Source organism: Oenanthe melanoleuca, chromosome 19 (genome assembly GCF_029582105.1).
Source record: "Oenanthe melanoleuca isolate GR-GAL-2019-014 chromosome 19, OMel1.0, whole genome shotgun sequence".
NCBI classification, from domain to species: domain Eukaryota; kingdom Metazoa; phylum Chordata; class Aves; order Passeriformes; family Muscicapidae; genus Oenanthe; species Oenanthe melanoleuca.
In genome coordinates this window covers 4507684-4525354 of record NC_079352.1, presented here as the reverse complement: position 1 = coordinate 4525354, position 17671 = coordinate 4507684, and the positions used below count along the sequence as shown (strand labels likewise).

The 17671-nt window shown below is 66.1% G+C and overlaps 2 protein-coding genes across 4 annotated transcripts in view; one reads left to right on the top strand and one right to left on the bottom strand.

Moving 5' to 3' along the window:
* The first annotated feature begins 558 nt into the window (after window positions 1-558).
* HIC1 (HIC ZBTB transcriptional repressor 1) lies at window positions 559-11582 on the top strand. Of its 3 annotated transcripts, XM_056506460.1 has the most exons (5): window positions 559-699; window positions 4232-4427; window positions 7321-7390; window positions 8734-8884; window positions 9549-11582. In XM_056506460.1, the coding sequence occupies exons 4-5, from the start codon at window positions 8833-8835 to the stop codon at window positions 11492-11494; spliced, it is 1998 nt and encodes a 665-aa protein (XP_056362435.1). In that variant the 5' UTR covers window positions 559-699; window positions 4232-4427; window positions 7321-7390; window positions 8734-8832; the 3' UTR covers window positions 11495-11582. The 3 variants fall into 3 exon arrangements, with proteins under 3 accessions (XP_056362435.1, XP_056362436.1, XP_056362434.1); XM_056506461.1 differs by lacking the exon at window positions 4232-4427; XM_056506459.1 differs by lacking the exon at window positions 559-699 and having other exon boundaries at window positions 4167-4427.
* A 1680-nt stretch (window positions 11583-13262) lies between these two features.
* SMG6 (SMG6 nonsense mediated mRNA decay factor) overlaps window positions 13263-17671 on the bottom strand; it is a 104131-nt gene continuing 99722 nt past the window's right edge. The window contains exons 17-19 of the mRNA XM_056506453.1: window positions 17123-17334; window positions 16778-16859; window positions 13263-15263 (exon numbers count right to left, since the gene is read on the bottom strand). Of these exons, the coding sequence (XP_056362428.1) occupies window positions 15133-15263; window positions 16778-16859; window positions 17123-17334 (425 nt within the window). The 3' untranslated portion in view covers window positions 13263-15132. The remainder of the gene's footprint in view (window positions 15264-16777; window positions 16860-17122; window positions 17335-17671) is intronic.

Below are 17671 nucleotides of genomic sequence, written 5' to 3'. Positions count from 1 at the left end.
ATGTCCATGCCTGTCTGGGTGAGGGCAGAGCTGCCTGGTGCCTGACCCCATGGACGGGTGAGGGATCCTAATGGGTCTGCTCTGGAGAGGGAGAGTGTGGGCAGGGGACCCTGTGTGACCCCTACTCATCCCCCAGGAGCCCTGTGCTGCAGGATCCCAGGACTGAAACTTCTTGTTTTGGGACTCTCCCTGTTCTTTTTGCCACTGCTATCATCACGCACTTGGGCCTGACCCTAAATCCCCGGTGTCCCTGTGGGATCAGGTACCTCCCTCCCCTGCGGGATCTGTGGGGTCACTGCAGCTCTTCCAGCCCCCTCTCTCCAGGGCTGTGAGTCCCCGGTGCCCCCCGCGAGGAGCCCTGCCCGGCCCGCACCGGTCGCCGCCGGCTGCCGAAGGCCCGGTGCCCGGTGCCGGGGCAGGCCGGGCCGCTCTGACTTCGCCGCTCAGGAATCTCCTGGCCGCGCCGGGCGGGTTGTGCAACCTGCGACCGCCCCCGGCTCCCCCGCCCCGGCCCCGCGGGCCGCGCTCAGTCCCCGCCGCGCCGGCCCCGCCGCCAGCCCCGCTCCGCGAACGGCCCGCGGTGCCCCGGGAGGGCAGCACGGCACGGGGGGACGGGACCCCGGCTGCGAGCGCAGATGCGGCGGGACGAGCCCGGCGGGGACGCTCCCCGAGGGGCTCCGGGTCCCCGCCGGAGGGCAGGTGAGGGGCTGCGGGGCGGGGGGCAGGATCGGCCATCCGAGGAGGGGGTCCCCATGGTTCCCGCTGCCCGAGGAGGAGCCGCTCGGCGCCCGCCCCCCCGAACAGTAAGAGTTGATGTGCGGTGAGCTGCATCCTGCATGTGAGCTCCTACTGCCCCGGGAGGCGGGCCGCTCCCGACGGGACCCCCGCCGCCCCGCCTCCGCCGCCTCGGGGACCCCTGGGCGAGTGGGGGAGCCGGTGCTGCCCGCGGTGCGAGTCCGCCTGTCCCGGCGACCATGGCTGTAGACTGTTACCCCCCCAGCAGCACAGTAACAATCTAAAGCCACGGTCGCCCGGGCGGCGTCGGAGTGGGGGGGGGGCCGGGTCGGGAGGGGGCAGCCGGTGCCTTGGCGACGGCGAGGAGGCGTCCCCGCCACCGCAGCGAGCGCGCCCGACCCCCACCGGCGGCGCGGGGGGGCTCCCGGTGCTCGGGAGGGGGGAGTGTCGGCAGCATCGGCAGCATCGGTAGCATCCTCCCACCGCAGCCCTCCCCGCCCCCTGCCCTCCCACGCGTGTCCGCCCCGCCGGGGGGCCCCCCCTACCTGGGCTGCAGCGGGAAGGCGGGGGGGGGGGGCGTCCGCCGTGGGGGGGTCGGTGTCTGCGGGGGGGGAAAGAGAGAGCGGGGTCAGGCGGGCACCGGGACACCCCCCCATCCCCGCCCCTTCCCGCCTTCCCCCCGCCCCCGTCGGGGCGCGCTCCCCGACGGCTCAGCACCACGGACAGCGCCCGCCCCCCCGGCGCTGCGGCGGGCCCGGGGCCGGTGCGGGGCCGGTGCGGGGCCGGGGCCGGCGGTGGGTCATGCTTCAGTAGCCATGACTGTAGACTGTTACTGTCCTGTCCCTACGCAGCAGTAAGCAGTCTAGAGCCAAGGTGCCGACGCTCTGACTCGGGCTCTCCTCGACGGGGTCTCCGCGCTCTTTAGACGCAGCGGGGTGAAGGCGATCGACACCCCCCACCCCGGGCTGAGGAGCCGGCAGCACCCGGGCTGGGGACACGGGGCTGCGGGGGAACCCGAGGGAGGCGGCGGTGGAGAGTGCCTGGCACGGCGGGATGGGGCTGGGGGGGTCCCGTCGGGGGTGGCTGCGGGGAGGCTCGGAGAGGGGGGACAGCGGCGCTGTCACCGCCGAGCGGGACACGCACGCACAGCCCCAAACACGGATGCGCTTCCGCACCTCTCCCCGCCCTCCTCTCCCCCCCCAACCAACCCCTGCACGGTGCGGGCGGCCGGCCCCCGCGCACCGCCCCCGCCGCCGCCGCCGCCCGGCCCCGCCGCCCCCGCCGCCCGGCCCGCACGTGGGGCTGCGCCAGGCGCCACCGCACCGCCCCCGCCCGCCGCAGCGCTCCCCCCGCCCGCCCCGGCCGCGGCCCCGCTGCCCTCCGCTCCGCCTCACCCCGCCCCGGGCCCGGCAGGTGCAGCTCCCGCTGCCGCGGGGCTCCGCTGCCCCCTCCCGCCCCCGCACCGGGCTCCGTCCCCGCTTACCTGGGGGCCAGCCCCGCCGGTGCCTTACCTCCTGCGGGCCCCGCGGCTGCCGGGCCGGGCAGGGGCCCCGCGGCTCCCGGCGGGGCCGGCGCCGGTGTCGGTGCTGCGCTGTCCGCAGCGCGCGGGGCTTTTATAGGATCGGGCTCGTAGTAACGGGGATCTCGGCTCATTCATAGAAAAGCATCAACCTACACAATGACGTGAGCGCTACGTCAGCGAGGAAATTTAGGGAACGGGAAGACGCTACTATTTATATCGGCGCGGGGGGAGGACAGCGGCCCGGAGCCGGGCAGGGGGTCCGGGCTGCAACGGGACCCGGCCCCTCCCCGACCCCACCGGAGCACCCCCCGTTCCCTGGCTGCTCGAGGAGCGCAGTGGAGCAGCACCCAGCATCTCACATCCCTTCTGCACCTGCTGCCAGACCCAGGGGCCGTGCACCCACTGAGACACAAACCGGGGGTCCAGTCGTCCTGGGAGTGGGTGTGGGGCATCCCTGCGTGCCCATCGCCCCTGACCACCCTGTTAGGACAGAATGTGGCCCCATCCTGGCCTCGTGGCATCACCACGGGGATGCTGATTTGGGGCTGTCTGAGACCCCCATCATGGGAAGGGGTTGCACAGGGGTCCCCACAACCGGGCACCAGCCTGGGGGTGCCCCCTGCCCAGCTGCATCCCCCACCCACCTGAGCAGCAACTCCCACGTCTCCCCTCATGAGAACCCCTGTCCTCCCAGTGTCACAAGCACCCGTGGGTGCCACTCCGATGCGCTGTAGGAGAATGGCACAGCACAAAGCAGTGCTGGGGGACAAGCATGCGGGGTGAGCAACTCATTGCAGCACTGTGCTGCCCTGACCCCTCCAGCCTCACAATGGGGCCTGACTCTCACTCCCACCAGGGCTGGGTCCCCCAAAAACCATCAGTGCTACAGAAACAGGTTGCGGCTTCATGGGTGAGTTAATTTTGGCCCCTTGCTCCTTCCCAAGGGTCAGCACCCCCCAAGATGTGCCTAGAGTTGTATCTACGGGGATTTGGAAGAATCCTTTCCCCCCTTATGCATCTGTCCATCTCTCTGTCCGTCCATCCATCCATCCATCCATCCATGCATCCCCCCCATTCCTGCTGGAGCCGTCTGACCTCACTCTGCTCTGGCGGAGCATCACACCGGTAACCACAGCAACAGCGGCGTTGTCATTGACAGCAGCATCGGCGCCCGCCAGCATCCGCCGCTGCGCAAGGCCGCACGCTGCTGCAAGGCCACACGCTGCTACGGGGGCTCAAGCCACGACCCCCCCACTCCCTCACCCCTCACACCCCCAAATACCTGCAGAGCGGCTCAGAGAATTAACCCCTCCCAGCCCCACCAGCACCTCCCCATCCTCCACCAGCCAGCCTGCTCAAGGTGCTGCCACCCCCCAGAACTCCCCAAAACGCCTCACCCACCCCCTGCTAGATGGAGGTGTTCCCCTCCTCTCTCCCCCCACTTTTTTTTTTTTCCCACGCAGACCGGCGCTCGCCCCGTCGGGGCTCTCCGGTTCGGGAAGGGGAGGGGGAAATCGCTGCCGCAGCGCTCCCCGCCGCAACCGTGACTCAGCCCCGGGATTAGTCAGCAACTGGGGCCGGCCCACCCGCAACCGGCTGCGCAGCTCCGCCGTTCCTCCGGGGCCCGCGACCCCCCCACTGCACGGCCCGGTCCCCCCGAGGCGCCCCGGGACACCGGGGGAGCGGGACGCGGAGTAGGGGTGTCGCGGCCCCCGAGGAGGGGGTGTCGCATCCCGGAGCGCGGCGCGTTGCTGCCATCTCGTGGGCTTCCCACCAGCGATTGCAGCCGTGTCCCTGTCGCGGGAGGGGGGAGAGAGGGCCCGGTGATGTGGGTGGGGAGGGGGAGGTCACCTGCAGGGCTTGGAAGGTGGTGAGTGGGACGGGGGTGGTCGATGTGGGGGTTTGAAGGAGGAAGGGGTGGTGTCGCCCCACCTGAGAGGGGAGAGGTCTCATTGTGCCATCGTGACTCCACAGGGGTGGGGTCTTCACCTGCTTGGGCATCACCCCACAAGGAAGGCATCCTATTGCCCCAAGATGCTCCACTTCAAAGGAAAGGGGTGTCATCATCTCAAGCCCCAAAATACCACCCTGCTGGAAGTGTTCCTCACCCAATCTGAGCATTGTGCCACAAGGAAGGGGTCCCACTGCCCCAGGAAACACCACAAGGCAGGTATGGGTGCCTTTTCCTGAGAACTGCCCCACAAGGAAGGGGTCTCACTGCCCCACGAAGCACCACCCATCTGGGAAGGGGTCCCATTGTTTCACCAAGCATCATCCCACAGGGATGAGACCATCACCTGCCTGCAGAGAAGGGGTTCCATCACCCCAGCAAGTGTCATCCCACAAGGAAGGGGTCCCACTGCCCCAGGAAACAACACCTGGTAGGGATGGGTGTCCTTGTTTGACTGAAAATTGGTCCCACAAGGGTCCCACTGCCCCCAAAAAGCATCACCCATAAGGAAAGGGGTCCCATCATCTCACCAAACTTTGACCCACAGGGACAGGATCCTCATCCTCCTGCAGAAGACAGGTCCGGTCACCCCATCAGGATCATCCCACAAGGAAGGGGTCCCAGTGCTCCACAAAGCATCATCTCACAGGGATGGGTGCCCTTGTCTTCCCAAACATCCCCCAATGAGGAAGGGATCCCGCTGCCCCCAGCTCAAGCGAAATTGCAAAGCCCTGCTCCTAGGGAGGAAGATCCCTGAGCTCTGGGCTATCCCAGGGACTGTCCAGCTGGACAGCTGTGCAGTGGAAAAGACCTTGGGGTCAGGAAGTTGACCATGTGTCCTTGGGATAAAGAGGTGAATGGTGTCCTGGTCTGTGTTGGTTGCCAGCAGGGAGAGGATCCTTCCCCCCTGCTCAGTCCTGGAGTGCTGGGTCCAGTGCTGGGCTCCCAGCATGGAAATACTGGAGAGAGTCCAGGGAAGGACCACTAAGAAGAGTGAAGGACTGGAGCATCTCTCTGATGAGGAGAGGCACAGAGCTGGGACTGGCTGGAGAAGGCTCCAGGGACCTATCAGGTCAGGGACCATACACACCCCTGGAGGGAGGGTGTGGAGAGGACAGAGCCAGACCCAGCTCTGTGGTGCCCAGAACCAGGGGAAGGTGGCAGAGATGAGCCCCACGGCTTCTCTGACCATCAGGGAGCACTTCACACTGGCAGGGGAATGCTGGCATGGGCTGCCCAGGGAGGTGCTGAAGTCACTGTCCTTTGAGATGTCCAAAATCACCTGGCCAAGGACCAGTGCAGACAGCCCTGGGTGGCCCTTCTAGAGCAGAGGGTTGGGTGATGACTTCCTGAGGTCTCTCCCAATCTCAGCTCCTGCTGTTTGATTCTGTTTCTTGTGCACCTGGATATCCTTCCACAAAGAAGGGTTGCCCTGCTCCATCAAATATCACTTTGCAGGGATAGGTGCCACCCTGCAAAAAAGGGTCCCCTCAGTGTCACCCCACAAGAAAGGGGTTCCATTGCCCCATCAAGCATTGCTCCACAGAGAAGGGCCCCCCAGCCACTTGAGCATCACCCCACAGGCAATGACTCCCACTGTCCACCCCAGCAATGCCACCCAGACAGCACAGCAGAGAGCAGCCAGCCTGGCCAGGCCTGTGCTGTGCCAGGGAAGCTCTGCCCTTCCCACTGCCTTTCAGGGATCCTCTAATGATGGGGGGCACCCTGGAAGAGCTTGGCGGGGTCCCGAGGCAGAGCTGCCCCCAGCCTTGCTTTGCAGCAGGCAGGGCTCGGCACTGGAGCAGCCCAGGATGTGCAGGGTGATCCCTGCCCAGCCTGGAACAGCTCAGCACTGTCACGAGCTGCAGCCTCAGCCCAGCCCAGGTGGAGGGTACACACATCCCCGGCACACACGGGGCCGCAGTTTCGGGGCTGCTGTGCCCCAGCAGCGCCGGGAAAGCGGAGCTGCCAGCGGGGGCTGCAGCTCCTGGCGCTGCCGGATGCGGCCCCGCTGGCCAACGCGCCTAATGGAAGACATGTGTGTGGGCTTTGGGGAGAGGCTGCGCTGGGAAACAGGGCCCTGCAGAGACCGGGGGGCTGTATCCTGTCCAAAAGCCCAGGTCCCACATGAAGCCAGGCATGCGAACGCGATCCAAACCACAGCTGGATTTGAACCGAATCTCCCAGCATCTGGGCTAATTTGCTGCAACTTTGATTGATCGTGGGGAGGGGGCACAGGCGGGAAACGCTCCAGCTCAGACCTCCCAACAGAGCCAATGACTTAACCAGAGCTGGTTCCAATCTGCTCAGCACATTGAGGCGAAAATGCCCCTTTCGCTGCGCGCTCCCGGCCGCCGCCGCCGGCTCTTCCCGCGGTGCTGCAGCCCCGTCCCTCGGAGCTGGACATCGGCTGCAGCTCCCTGCCGAGACCCGGCGGGTTTTGAGAGCTCTGGGTGCAGAACGCTTGCTCAGGCTGCAGCGCTGGGATCTCTCCAGAAGGCTGAACAGGACAGGACGGGGGATACTGGTGCGAGAAACCCCCCTCCACCTGCCCCAAACCCCCGCGGGCACCGATCCGCCCCTCTGCTCCTGGGAGAGGCCGGGAATGGGAGAGGAGCTGCAAAGGGGGGTGGAAAAGGTGAAGGGTTTTCCATTCCCTCCCTCGGCCGCTGCCCGCGGGGCTCGGCGTCACTCAGCAGGTAGCTGGGGCAGCCCGGGGTCCCGGCCGGCCCCGGGGGATGCAGCTGTCTGGGAGCCGCTCGCTGCCGTGATTTATGCAGCTCAGCCCCATAAATTACCGGGACGGAGCCCGCGGGAGCCATCGCTCACAGCGACGTCCAGAGCTCGCTGCCAGAACCTGAAACACTTCCAGCCGTTAATTGAAGAGGGGGGGGGGGGGGGAAATGGGAGAAGGGGCGAGAAATTAGTGCCCGGGGAATTGGGATTAAACCGCGGCTCTAACGAGGGTCGCCCACGTCCCGCTCCCAGGATCGCAGCGCTTCCTGTGGGCCAGAGCCCAGCCTGGGGAGCAGGGAGGGGGATTTCTGATCCGTGCCTGGGATGAGCCCACTGCAGGGTCCCCACGGGCAGTGACACTCCGTCCCGTCCCCAGGGTGGCGTCTCCGTGCTGAACTGGGACACGCTGAATCTGAAGGGAATCTGAGGATGAGTTGCAGGTGAAGGTGAGTGATGTTGAGGGCTGCCACCACCCTGCACCCTCCTTGCCAGCACCAATCCTTTTTTGTCCCAAATTCAGGGCTGGCCAAACCCTGTCCCAGGCACCAGGGACCCCACTGGCTCCCATTCACCAGGGAACCAGGGTTATGGGGTGGAACCCTAAGAGCCCAGGTGGGAGGGATGGCCACTGCTCGGGGTGCTCTGCTCGGGTCAGGGGGTGCCAGCGGGACACCCCCAGATTAGCAGCCGGCCTGGGGAAGCCCATCGCGATGCTTTGCTATACCAGGAGGTTGTGCAAGAGGCTGCGGCTGTGAGAAAGGAGAAGTGAAAGTGTGAAGCGAGAGGCGGCTCCCCCCGCGCCAAGGGGGGTACCCCATGCTGCACCCCCAACCCAGCAGCCTTTTCAGGGACGGCTGGAGGGATGAAGCCCGGGGGAAACGTGGCTCTGCCTCCCCCTCCTTCTCCTCCTCCTCCTCCTCATCCCAAACCACCGCAAGTCCCCAGCCCATCCTGAGCCACCGCCACCGCACATCTGGGCGCCAGCGCTGCGCGCCCCTCCGCTTTCTGCTGTCCCCCCTCACCAGCAAATTAGGGCCGTCTGCCTTCCCTCCCTGCTCCCCAGAACCCGTTCCCCATCATCTCCACTGATCGGACACGATGTTCCACCCTCTGCACCCCAAAATGACACCACCCACTGCAGCCTTCCCAGCCGACGGGTGCCACCCCGCTTTGTGTATCGGCATCCGTCCCTCGGGTGGGGCGGCAAGCAAAACCGCTCCACTTCATCGTTCCCCAGCACCGTCCGCCCCGTCGGGTCCCACCTGCGCGGGGAGGAGCCGCCCCCGGTACCGGGGGGGTGGAGCGCACCGGGAGCCGCTAGATGGCGCCCTACGAGCGGTACCGACGGGGGGGACGCATCGCCCTTTGCCCGGGGACACCCCGGGTCCCCCCCTCTTCGGGGCTCCCGGCCCCACCCGGGGTGTCCCCGGGCAAAGAGCGATGTCCTAAAGATAGAGACCCCCGAGGGGGCGGTCGGGGCGCGGCGGGAGAAGACCGGGAGGAGGGAAAAACCGGGCTGGGAGGAGGAGGAGGAGACCGGGATGGGGAGGGAGGGGTGTGCAAAGGGGGGGGCCCGGCTTGTCGGTGCCCCGCCCGGGGATGGGAGGAGGAAAACCTCCCGCCGTCCCTTTAACAGCCAGCGGCGCTGCTCGGAGTTCAGGCCGGGGTCAGGGGGAGTTCGCAGCCCGGGTTTCACCTCCGAGCTGGCGGCGTCGGGAACCCCGAGGAACCGCTGCTGCTTCTTCCACAACCACCTCCTCCTCCTCTTCCTCCTCCTCCCGTTCCGTAGGACCGGCCGGGAGCGCGGGGTATGGAGGAAGAGAAGCAGCAGAGGAAGAGGAGGGTGGAGGGGAGCAGCAACCGGCCGCGGCCCCCCCGGGGCTGAGCCATGAGAGTTCACCGAGACCTCAGCTGGTTGGCGGAGGCCACCGGACGCCCAGGTAAAAGGAGGGGGGGAACACCCCGAAATACGGGGAGAATCAGCCGGAAAAGCAGCTCCGCGGGCGCTTGGCTTTACGCACCTGGGCGGGGGGCACCGGCACCGGGACGGAGGCGGGGAGGGGAGGTCCCGCTCCCCCCCACACCCCCAATCGTCCCCCCGCTCACCTCGAGGGGGGGAGAGGAAACGGGGGCGGGGGGCGTCCGGGGGGTCCGGCCGGCCGCCTCCCGGGACCGGCGCGCATAAGAAGCGGGGAGGCGCGGCGGGGCGCGGGGATCGCGGGCGGGTGGCCGGCACCGCGTCGGGGTGTCCCCCCCTGCGCTCCCCCGGCAGGTGGGCGCGGGGTCGCGGGTCCCGGGGCTGGCGGGGCCGGGGCGCGGCACTGGCGGCGGCGGCGGCGGGTGATGTCACTTTCTCCAAAACCCTCCGGGGGTTTTCGCCCCCCTCCCGCCCCCCCGAGCCGCCGAGGAACGAGCCCCCATATAAGCGGTGGCACCGCGCAGAGCGGCCGGGAGGCAGCGGTGCGTGGGGCTGAGACCCGCCCCCCCCGCGCCGCGCACCCCACGCGTGGCTGAAGCCCCGGGCGCGCCCGTCGAGCCCCCCTCGCGTTGCCGTGGGCGTGTGGGGCCGGGCACGGCGCTGACGGGGCGGCCGGTGTGTTGCAGGGCGGCGGGCGAGGAGCGGGATGCTGGACGCCATGGAGGTGCCGAGCCACTCGCGGCAGCTGCTGCTGCAGCTGAACACGCAGCGCACCAAGGGCTTCCTGTGCGACGTGATCATCGTGGTGCAGAACGCGCTTTTCCGAGCGCACAAGAACATCCTGGCCGCCAGCAGCGCCTACCTCAAGTCGCTGGTGGTCCACGACAACCTGCTCAACCTGGACCATGAGATGGTGAGCCCCGGCATCTTCCGCCTCATCCTCGACTTCATCTACACCGGCCGCCTGGCCGAGTGCGAGCCGGGCAGCGAGCAGAGCCTGGGTGCTGTGCTGGCTGCCGCCAGCTACCTCCAGATCCCCGGCTTGGTGGCCCTTTGCAAGAAGAAGCTGAAGCGCAGCGGCAAGTACTGCCACCTGCGCGGGGGCTACGCGCCCTACAAGCTGGGCCGCGGGCTGCGGGCCGCCACGCCGGTCATCCAGGCTTGCTACTCGGGGACACCGCGGCCCGTGGACCTGCCGCCCGTGGAGCCGGCGGCGCCGCTCAACACGCAGTGCGGGGAGCTGTACGCCTCGGCCGCGCAGGGCGCCCCGCTGCACCCGCACGGGCTGTGCCCGCCCGAGCGCCACTGCTCGCCGCCCTGCGGCCTCGACCTCTCCAAGAAGAGCCCCACCGGCCCCTCCGCCCAGCTCCTGCCCACCGACCGCCTGCTGCCCAGCGAGCCCCGCGAGCCCTCGCTGCCCCCACGGCACGACAGCCCCCCCGTCAGCGCCGGCCTCCTGGGCAGCCACGCCGCTGCCTACAAGGACTCCCCGCCGGGCGGAGAGCCGGGGGGACACCCCCACGCCCCCGACCCCTTCCGCAGCACGCCACCCTGCGCCGAGCCCCCGCTGCCCCGCGCCGACGGGCGAGAGCTGATGTACCGCTGGATGAAGCACGAGCCCCTGGGCCCCTACCTGGACGAGGGGGAGGCGGAGAAGGACCTGGAGCGGGAGGAGAAGGCCGAATCGCCTCCTGCGGCGCCGCAGCCCCGCTACCCCAGCGTGGAGAGCAACGACCTGGAGCCCGATAACAGCACGAGCGAGGAGACGGGCAGCAGCGAGGGGCCCTCGCCCGGCGACGCGCTGGACCGCTACTGCAACCACCTGGGCTACGAGCCGGAGAGCCTGGGCGACAACCTGTACGTGTGCATCCCCTGCGGCAAGGGCTTCCCCAGCTCCGAGCAGCTCAACGCCCACGTGGAGGCCCACAACGAAGAGGAGCTCTATCACAAGGCGGCGGCCGAGCAGGCCGTGCCCTTCCTGGACAAAGGTGGCCCGGGGCTGGGTGACATCTTGCGGCCTTACCGCTGCTCCTCGTGCGACAAGTCCTACAAGGACCCGGCCACGCTGCGGCAGCACGAGAAGACGCACTGGCTGACGCGCCCCTACCCCTGCACCATCTGCGGCAAGAAGTTCACGCAGCGCGGCACCATGACCCGCCACATGCGCAGCCACCTCGGCCTGAAGCCCTTCGCCTGCGACGCGTGCGGGATGCGCTTCACCCGCCAGTACCGCCTGACCGAGCACATGCGCATCCACTCGGGCGAGAAGCCCTACGAGTGCCAGGTGTGCGGCGGGAAGTTCGCCCAGCAGCGCAACCTCATCAGCCACATGAAGATGCACGCGGCCGGCCCCGACGGCAAAGCCAAGCTGGACTTCCCCGACAGCGTCTACGCCATGGCCCGCCTCACCGCCGACCAGCTGGGGCTCAAGCAGGAGAAGGCGGCCGAGCTGCTCTCCCACACCTCGCACTTCCTCAGCGACCCCAAGGCCATGGAGAGCCTCTACCCCCTGGCCAAGTTCACGGCTGAGCACCTGGGGCTGAGCCAGGACAAGGCGGCCGAGGTGCTGGCGCAGGCTCCACACCTCCACACCGAGGCCGCCCGGACCATAGAGCGATACTCGCCCCCCTAGCACCGGCCTGGCCGGGGGGCTGGGGGGCGCTGGGCTCCCCTCGCTGCCCCGTGTGGAGCTGGGGCGGGGCGGGGCGAGAGGTGATGGGTGCTCGTCCCCTGGCTCTGCCGACGGTCCCGGAGAACTCGCTCGTAGCGATGGTCCCACGAGGGCTGCTCCGGGATGGATGGACGGCGTGTCCCTCTCCCAGCGCCCCGGCTCGCCCGGGAGAAGCCGATAAATCAGGGACTGACCCCGCGGCACCTCCGCCCCTTGCCGGGGGGGTGCCGGGACCCCCGACGCACAAGCTGTGAGGCCGGGCTGCGCCCCGAGGCTTTGGAGGACATGAGCCCGCTCCTTACCTCGGGGCTGCCGCCCCCGGGCGAGGGGCCGCCCTCGGCAGCCGCCGCGTCGCTCCGGCCCCGCGGTGGGAGCCGGCGGCGCTCGGCTTTGCCGCGACGGGACCCGGACTGTGCCTCCCCGACCGCCGTGAGTAGTTCGTCCGTCGTGGCCGGAGCGGGAGCGGCCAGCGCTGGGCTGGGGGTGCGAGCCCGGCCAGCCGGGGGGACAGACTGACGGAGGGGGTGGGGGCTGCGAGCAGCAGGCGCGGGACGGGGGAGCGGCGGTCACGTCCGTGCTGGGGAGGCCGGGGAATCGCGATGCTCCTCGCCTCGAAACAAGCACTGAGCTCCCGTCCCGAGCGCAGGGGCTCAGCCGGCTGCTCCCCGTGGTTTTGGGAGGTGGGGCATGGCCTGTCCCAGACTGAGCCCCTGGGCCCTGCCTCGCCATCAGGGATGCCCGGGGCACCCGGCCCAGCCCCGGGACCCGGCGGATTCGCCCTCGGGCGGCCACTCGCCTTGATTATTTTTTATTTTTTTATTTTTGCCAAAGACGCCCGTCTCCAGCGCGGCCGGGCCGGGCCGGGGGGTCCATGACAAAGACAAAGCGGTCTCTGGTTTGTCAGCTACGGGAGGTGGGAGGGGGCCGTGGGGCAGAGCCCAGGGGGTGCATGTGACCTGGGGCCGAGTCCCCCCCGGGCACCTTCTGCCACCACCGCATCCCCTCTCCCACCTTCTGCTCGGTGTGGGCAAAGTCCCCCCAGCCTGGACCCCCCCGGCCCGTGCCCTGACCCCTCCGTTGGGGCTAATGTGAAGCTTCTCCCCCCTCCTGAGCCCCTTCCTCTCCTTTGCACACGAGGCTCCGGGCGGCCGCCAGCAGCGACTGTCCCCGGCCTCGCAGCCACTGTGCCTTAGCCTGAGCTGGCCGCTCCTGCCCGGCTGCCCCCGAGCTCCGGGGCTGGCCCGGTCCCCCAGGGCCGGCCGTGTCCCCCGAGCTGCCGTGGGGTGACTGGCGGCGGCGGCAGCACCCAAAGCACAGCTGGCAGCGCCCAGCGGGGCCCCGGCCCCCCCTGTATCACGTCCAATTTGTACACGGGCTTCTCGCCCTCTTTTTTTTCTATAGTCGAAACGGAATGAGCAATAAAGTGACATTAACACGCGTGGCCTCGCGTTCTTCTGTGGGGAGGGGCCTGGCTGGTGCAGGGCTGATGCTGAGCATTGCTGGGAGTGACCCCCGGGGGTTGTCTGTGGGTGCAGAGATGCAGGAGGGGACCCAAGGGACTTTGTTGTGCATCTGGTTTGCCCTGACCCCTCCAGCTGGGGGGCAGCACAGATGCAGGTGGGACAAAGCTGCTGTCATCCTCACGTGTCCCCCTGCTGTCCCTCCCTGGTGTCCCCCACCCCAACCTCAGCAGCAGCTCATGTGCTGACAAGCAAACGACACACCACACTGCACTGACACATGTTTAATACTAAAAATTTTTAAAACCAACTTAACAACCCGAAAGCGGGCGCTGCCCCAGGACAAGGGCTCCCAGCAGCCTGGCAGGGATGGCCCCAGCTGCTCAGGCTCTGCTTGCTGTTGTGCCAGCTGGTCTGGTGGCACCAAAACTGTCCCGTGGCTGAACATGTGACACGTCTGGCAGAGCTGCAGGGCCCTGTGGGCTGGTGGTGCCTCGGAAAGCAGCACTGGGGCAGCGCCGTAAGAAAACAAACACTGAAACACTCGGCAGGAGGAGAAGGCAAAGTCTCTGCAAAGCTGGCAGGCAGCATGGCTGTGGGCAAGGACCCAGGTGTGGGTGCTGTGTGATGGCTCCGTGTGCCCCAAGGCAGCCGTGGTCTCACAAAGTCTCTGTGGGCTGGGGCTGGGCACTGCCCTGGCACAGGTTATCCAGCACAACCCCGTGTGTCCACGGTGCTGCCCAGGCTCTGACCCTGGTGCTGGGCAGCTGGCACAGGGGTAACTGCTCTTCCTGATGCAGACACTGGGTCTGAGCCCCCACACAGGAAAGGAAAACGCTGGGCTCTGTCCTGCTGCTTCCTCCACCACCTCTGACACTTCACTCCCACGGCCACGGTGCCCCAGCAGGGACCAGGGGTGGCCTTGGGGTTGCTCCCACCCTTGGCTCATGGGACTGGGACTTGACAGAGCTCCAGGGGCTCTGGTTCAGGGGTTAATGCTCCCTCTTAGCTTCTGTATCTGGTGTGTCACTGGGGATGGGGACACTTGGTGATCGGACAATATGGGGTGTGGAAGGCTTAGCAGCACCCCAACCCCAAATCCAAGAGCAAAATGACCCAGGAACAAGGCAATGGCTCCATCCATGGACCCTCTCAGCTAGGCTAACAGTGGGGCTGAGCATTTCAGTGACTCTGCAGCCACAGGCAGAAGCCAGATCCCACATGGAAGAAGGGCCCGTGGCAATGTGAGGACACACAGTACCCATGGGACAGCTGGTCCTGGGGTCCTTGGAGAATTTTGTTAGCCTCACACTGAGTCTTAGGTCAAAAGCATGCCTAAAGGTAGCAGGGTAGAACTAAAGGGTTTAGGGGAGAAGGGAAGGGGCAAGTAACAGCTGGGATGGGCAGGGGATCAGAATAAAGCAGCTATGGGGGTGTTCAAAGGCTCCCCCAGCAAAGCAAGCAGGGAATACACCTGAAAACTAACCTACACTGGAAAAATGAAACTCAACAAGCAAACCCTGCACCACGGAGAGGACAAACCCCTCTGCAAGCAGCACTCCTGCATGGGGCAGCACACAGTGGGGAAAGGGATGGGGACCTGGGGCTGTCTGGCCATGCAGGACAAACAGGCTGGGGCAGGGGGAAACCTGCCCTTGAAGTCCGTGGCCTCTCCAAGGGGTACAGGCTGGACTAAGCAATCCCAAAATCTGTGCTGGCACGTCCCCAATCTCTGCCCTACGCAGCCTACAAACCCAAAGAGCCATCAAGGCGTGACTCGAGCTCTCTGCACCCAAGCAAACCAAGCAAAAGGCCGGTGATCCAGCACAGGGCTCACCCAAAGCTTCCCTCGCCAGCGGGGCCCTCCAGCTCCGCGCTGGCACCGCCCAAAGGCCGGCAGGACCCTCAACGGCCCAGCCTCCACGTGAACCATCCGCAGCAATGACCTTCCCAGCTGCTCTGCCCTCGGGGGGCCCTTCTCAGCACGGCCATTCTGGGGTGGGTTGAAGACGTGGCGTTTATTGTTCGTGGTGGGCTGGCGGCGGTGGCGGCGCGGCGAGGCCGCCGCTGGAGCCGGGCTCCCGCCGTCCCGTGGGGGCTGCGTGACTCGCTCAGGGCCCTGGGCCCCCCTTGGCCCCCTCAGCCCTCCTGAGCCCACTTGAGGAAGGTGGGGATGTCCCGCACCGGCACGTTGCGGGTCAGCGCTTTGACTCGCAGGTTCCGGTCGTCCGTCAGCAAAACCACTTCCCTGAGCAAACGGATGGGATCGTCTGCAACGAGACACACACACGGGGCATGGTGAGGCTCAGAGCTGCCACGGGCCTTCCACTCATCCCATAGTGATCCTCTGCCCTTCCTGCTCCCAGATCTCAGCTCCTTGCCAAGCTTCCTGGTGGGCCTCGGAGACAGCCCTGCATCCCCAAGGCCACCTGCTCCCCTCTCTGCTGCCCAGGGATGAGTTGTGACCACTGCCCACTGCCCACTGGGGTGGTGGACTGGCCACAGGCTGGGAAGAGGAGGTCCCTGCCTGACCCAGGCCAGGAAGACAGCTTGCGACCCTGGCTCCAGCAGGAAGCTGGTGCTATTATTCTGTTGATCTCATTATAAGATCTAAAGCCACCCCTTATTTTTTGCGGAGCTCTTTTGGAGTCGCCACTGACACCGAGGCGTTTCTGGCTGGGGCTCAGACAGACACTGAGAGTTGATGCCTGAGAAAGAACCAAAGGGATCTTGCCCCCAGATGGATGAGCTGCCCCGCACGCAACGCGCCGGGCTGGGATGTGGGAGCCACGCTTACGTGTGTGCAAGGCAGGGGAAGCATATGGGGTATGTGTAAGCAGCTGGGTCCTGTGACCAGAGTACTGTTCCTATGAGCACAGGAAACACAGTGCCTCCGAGCCAGGACGGGAATGGAAAAAACAGAGTTTATGGGAGCCCAACATGGGCCCAGATTGGCTGCGCAGGGAGCAGCAGGACGAGGGGAAGGGGAGGGTGGCCAGGAACGCGGGCTACGGTCACGGTGTTGGGGCTGGGGATGGTGGGAGAGTGCCCGGCTGGCCTGTGCCTGTGCTGGAAGGAAGGGAACTGGGGGCTCAGTGGGAAGGCAGGCCAGGGATTGAGAGCTGCCTCAAGTGGGAGCGGGAGGTTTTGCGCGGACACTTTAAGAAATGTGTAACAATAAACATCCTCTGCCCCGCGCTGGTGACGCGCCTCCTTGTTACAAACCAGAGGCTGTCAGCTTGTCAGGCCCCATTCCCCATAATCCACATGATTTCAAAATTCAGCATCATTTGCACATAAACATTTGGTGACGGTTTCTCTGTGAATCTGACAAGTTAAGCTGCTAAGAATTCGTGCTGACAAATGCGGGTTGATTTCTTGGGCAGCTGCTGATGCGATTCCCATCCCTGCCGCCCTGGCAACAGCCTGGAGGCTGTCTGGTCCCAGCACACATGGCTGATGCCAACCAGGAATCCAGAGGAAAAAAAGCCCTGGACAGAAGGCATCAGAGGTCATTGGGAGAAGGCATTTTCTGGGCCTTTGTCACCACAAAAATGGCTCTGTGGATGTTTATGGTGGGGCATCCCCGAGGTGCCATGAGGTGACATTTGGCAATGAGGTGGGAGGGCCACAGCCTGGGGCTGACCGGAGGCAGGAGGTGGCACTTTGGTGTTGAAAGAGGCAAAATGCAGGAGGGAACAGATCCAAGGGTCATGAAAGAGAAATGGGAGGAGTCCGTGGAATGCAACAGAGAAGGGACAAAGAGGATGTAAGGATGTACCACCTTTGTTGGAGGGCATGAAATCCTTGGCCTTGTCATTGCAATAGTGGAGGCAGCAGGACAGAATCAGATCGTCATTGTTTCCCTGGAAAAGAAAGGGCAAGGTTACTCTTGGCAGGGAAAACTTTGCACCCCCACCACCCTGACTGCTGCACTGCCTCGAGACACCCCAACACTGCTCAGTGAGAGCAGGGCTGCCCCGAGCTGAGACACAAGGGCCTGCTCAGCCACCGCAGAGTGAGGGGACAGAGCCACCCCTGCCCAGAGCTCACAGACCTCAGGGTCCCTGGTTTTCCCTGAGGAGCTGGGGAAGAACTCCCCGCTCTCAGAGTCCAGGATGCCCCTCACCTGCTGGCCAGTGGTGTCTTCACTGCGGAAGGAGATGGACTCCAGCTCGTTGCCTCGGCTGGTCAGAGCCCTCAAACAGTTGTCCCGGCTCTCGAATCGCTCCTCCAGGAACTCGATGGACTTCCTGGCTCTCTCCTGCACTTGGCGGGCATAGCCTGCAGCCCGGTGCTCCATCTCTGGGCCCTTGGCCAGGCCATCCAGCTCGTTTATCACTTCAAACAGGAAGAGGAGGTACAGTTACTATGGGACAAGGTGCTCCCATGACCTGCTGCTGGAGCACGCAAGTTGCCAAGGCCTCGGGGCTGGGGCACTGGCAGCTGGCTCAGGAAATCTGGGTTCAGCTGCTGCAGTGTCCCTGTGCTCCTGGACTTGGCTGCAGGTCTGGAAAAGCTTTGCTGCCTTCCACCTCCATAGGTCACCTGGCTTGGCCCCAAGAGCGCAGGCACCTCACCCCCGCAGTGTAACTGGTGAGGGCAACTGGTCCTGCCCTGCCAAACGCTGGGGAGCATCGCTGTGCCCCCCACCCCACACTCCTGTATCATGGCCAAC

What these genes read in the sequence shown, in the direction of transcription:
- HIC1 (XM_056506461.1), top strand. Translation starts at nt 8,833, where the DNA reads ATGAGAGTTCACCGAGACCTCAGCTGGTTGGCGGAGGCCACCGGACGC. An exon ending in GGAGGCCACCGGACGCCCAG is followed by an intron (nt 8,885 to 9,548) that starts GTAAAAGGAGGG and finishes GGTGTGTTGCAG; the next exon opens with GGCGGCGGGCGAGGAGCGGG.